The 1,216-nt window shown below is 64.0% G+C and overlaps 1 protein-coding gene across 1 annotated transcript in view; it reads left to right on the forward strand.

The window, feature by feature from the left end:
* Window positions 1-696, forward strand: part of EMH_0053480 (uncharacterized protein) — a gene marked incomplete at both ends in the record, with an annotated part of 1,287 nt that extends 591 nt beyond the window's left edge. The window contains one exon of the mRNA XM_013497011.1: window positions 1-696. Within this exon, the coding sequence (XP_013352465.1) occupies window positions 1-696 (696 nt within the window).
* Window positions 697-1,216: the final 520 nt, after the last annotated feature.

The raw sequence follows: 1,216 nt of genomic DNA on the forward strand, positions 1-1,216 counted from the left end.
CCGCCCACACTACCCTCCACAAACGGGGCCCCACCGGGGGCCCCACCGGGGGCCCCAACAGCGGGGGCCCCACCAGGGGCCCCAGCAGGGGCTCCAGGAGGGGCTCCAGGAGGGGCCCCAGGAGGGGCCCCAGGGGCCCCGGGGGCCCCTGGGGAAGGGGAGGATGCGGGGGAGGTGGGGGATGTGGGGGGCCCCGGGGTGGTGGGGGGGGCCCCCACTGGGGGGGGGCCCCCTTTTATAGAAAGAGGAGAATGGGTTTGGGTAGTATCAGCAGCAGCAGAAGGAGAGAAGGAATCAGGTAGGGGCCCCTCAACAAGAGAAGAGAGAGGGGGAGACATAGCAGCTAAGCTATCGGGGACAGGCCTTGATTCCCCTTCTGCTGCTGTTGCTGCTGCTGCTGCTGCTGCTGCTGCTGCTGCTGCTGTATCTCCTCCTACGTCGCCAGATAAAGGGCCCCCAAGGAGGCCCTTGGCGGGGGCCCCTGTTTCTATCCATGAGGAGGAGGGGCCCCCGCTTGATGGGGGCCCCCCTGCTCCAGCTCCTGCGGTTGTTGCTGCTGCTGTTGCTGCTGCTGCTGCAGGTGTCTCCGCACCCACAGCAGCAGCAGCAGCAGCAGGAGCAGCAGCAGCAGCAGCAGCAGCAGCAGCAGGGGGCCTCGAGACTGTGAGCCGCTCCAGACAGACAGCACAGAAGTGAAGAGAGTCGTAGCAGGGCAGCAGCTGCAGCGGGCTAACAAACACTTCGTTTGGGGGGCCCCCCAGGGTACTGGGGGCCCCCCCTCCTTTCTCCTCTTCCTCAGCAGCAGCAGCAGCAGCTGCTGCTGCTGCTGATGTCCGTCCCGCCCCACCGCCACCAGAAGCACCAGCACCAGCACCAGCAGCAGCAGCAGCAGCAGCAGTTTGTGAGGGCCCCCGTGAGCAATGGGGGCCCCCCCTAGGGGCCCCCTTAGCATATCCAATAGGTCGAGGGAGAGAGGGTACTAGATGGGGGCCCCCCCTTTGTGTATTTTGTATAGTATATGTATTCATTCTGGGGTCAGCAAGAGGACAGGGGGCCCCCATAGTATCTCTGCATCGAATAGGGTATTTATTGGGGGCCCCCCCCTTGCATGCATGTATATGTATAGAGACATAAGCAGCAAGATGTAGGTCAAAGAAGGTACCTAGGGGGCCCCCCATGAATACCCCGCTTATAGCCTTGAGGGCCCCCAGGGCCT

Source organism: Eimeria mitis, genomic scaffold (genome assembly GCF_000499745.2).
Source record: "Eimeria mitis Houghton genomic scaffold, Emh_scaff2413, whole genome shotgun sequence".
NCBI lineage: Eukaryota > Apicomplexa > Conoidasida > Eucoccidiorida > Eimeriidae > Eimeria > Eimeria mitis.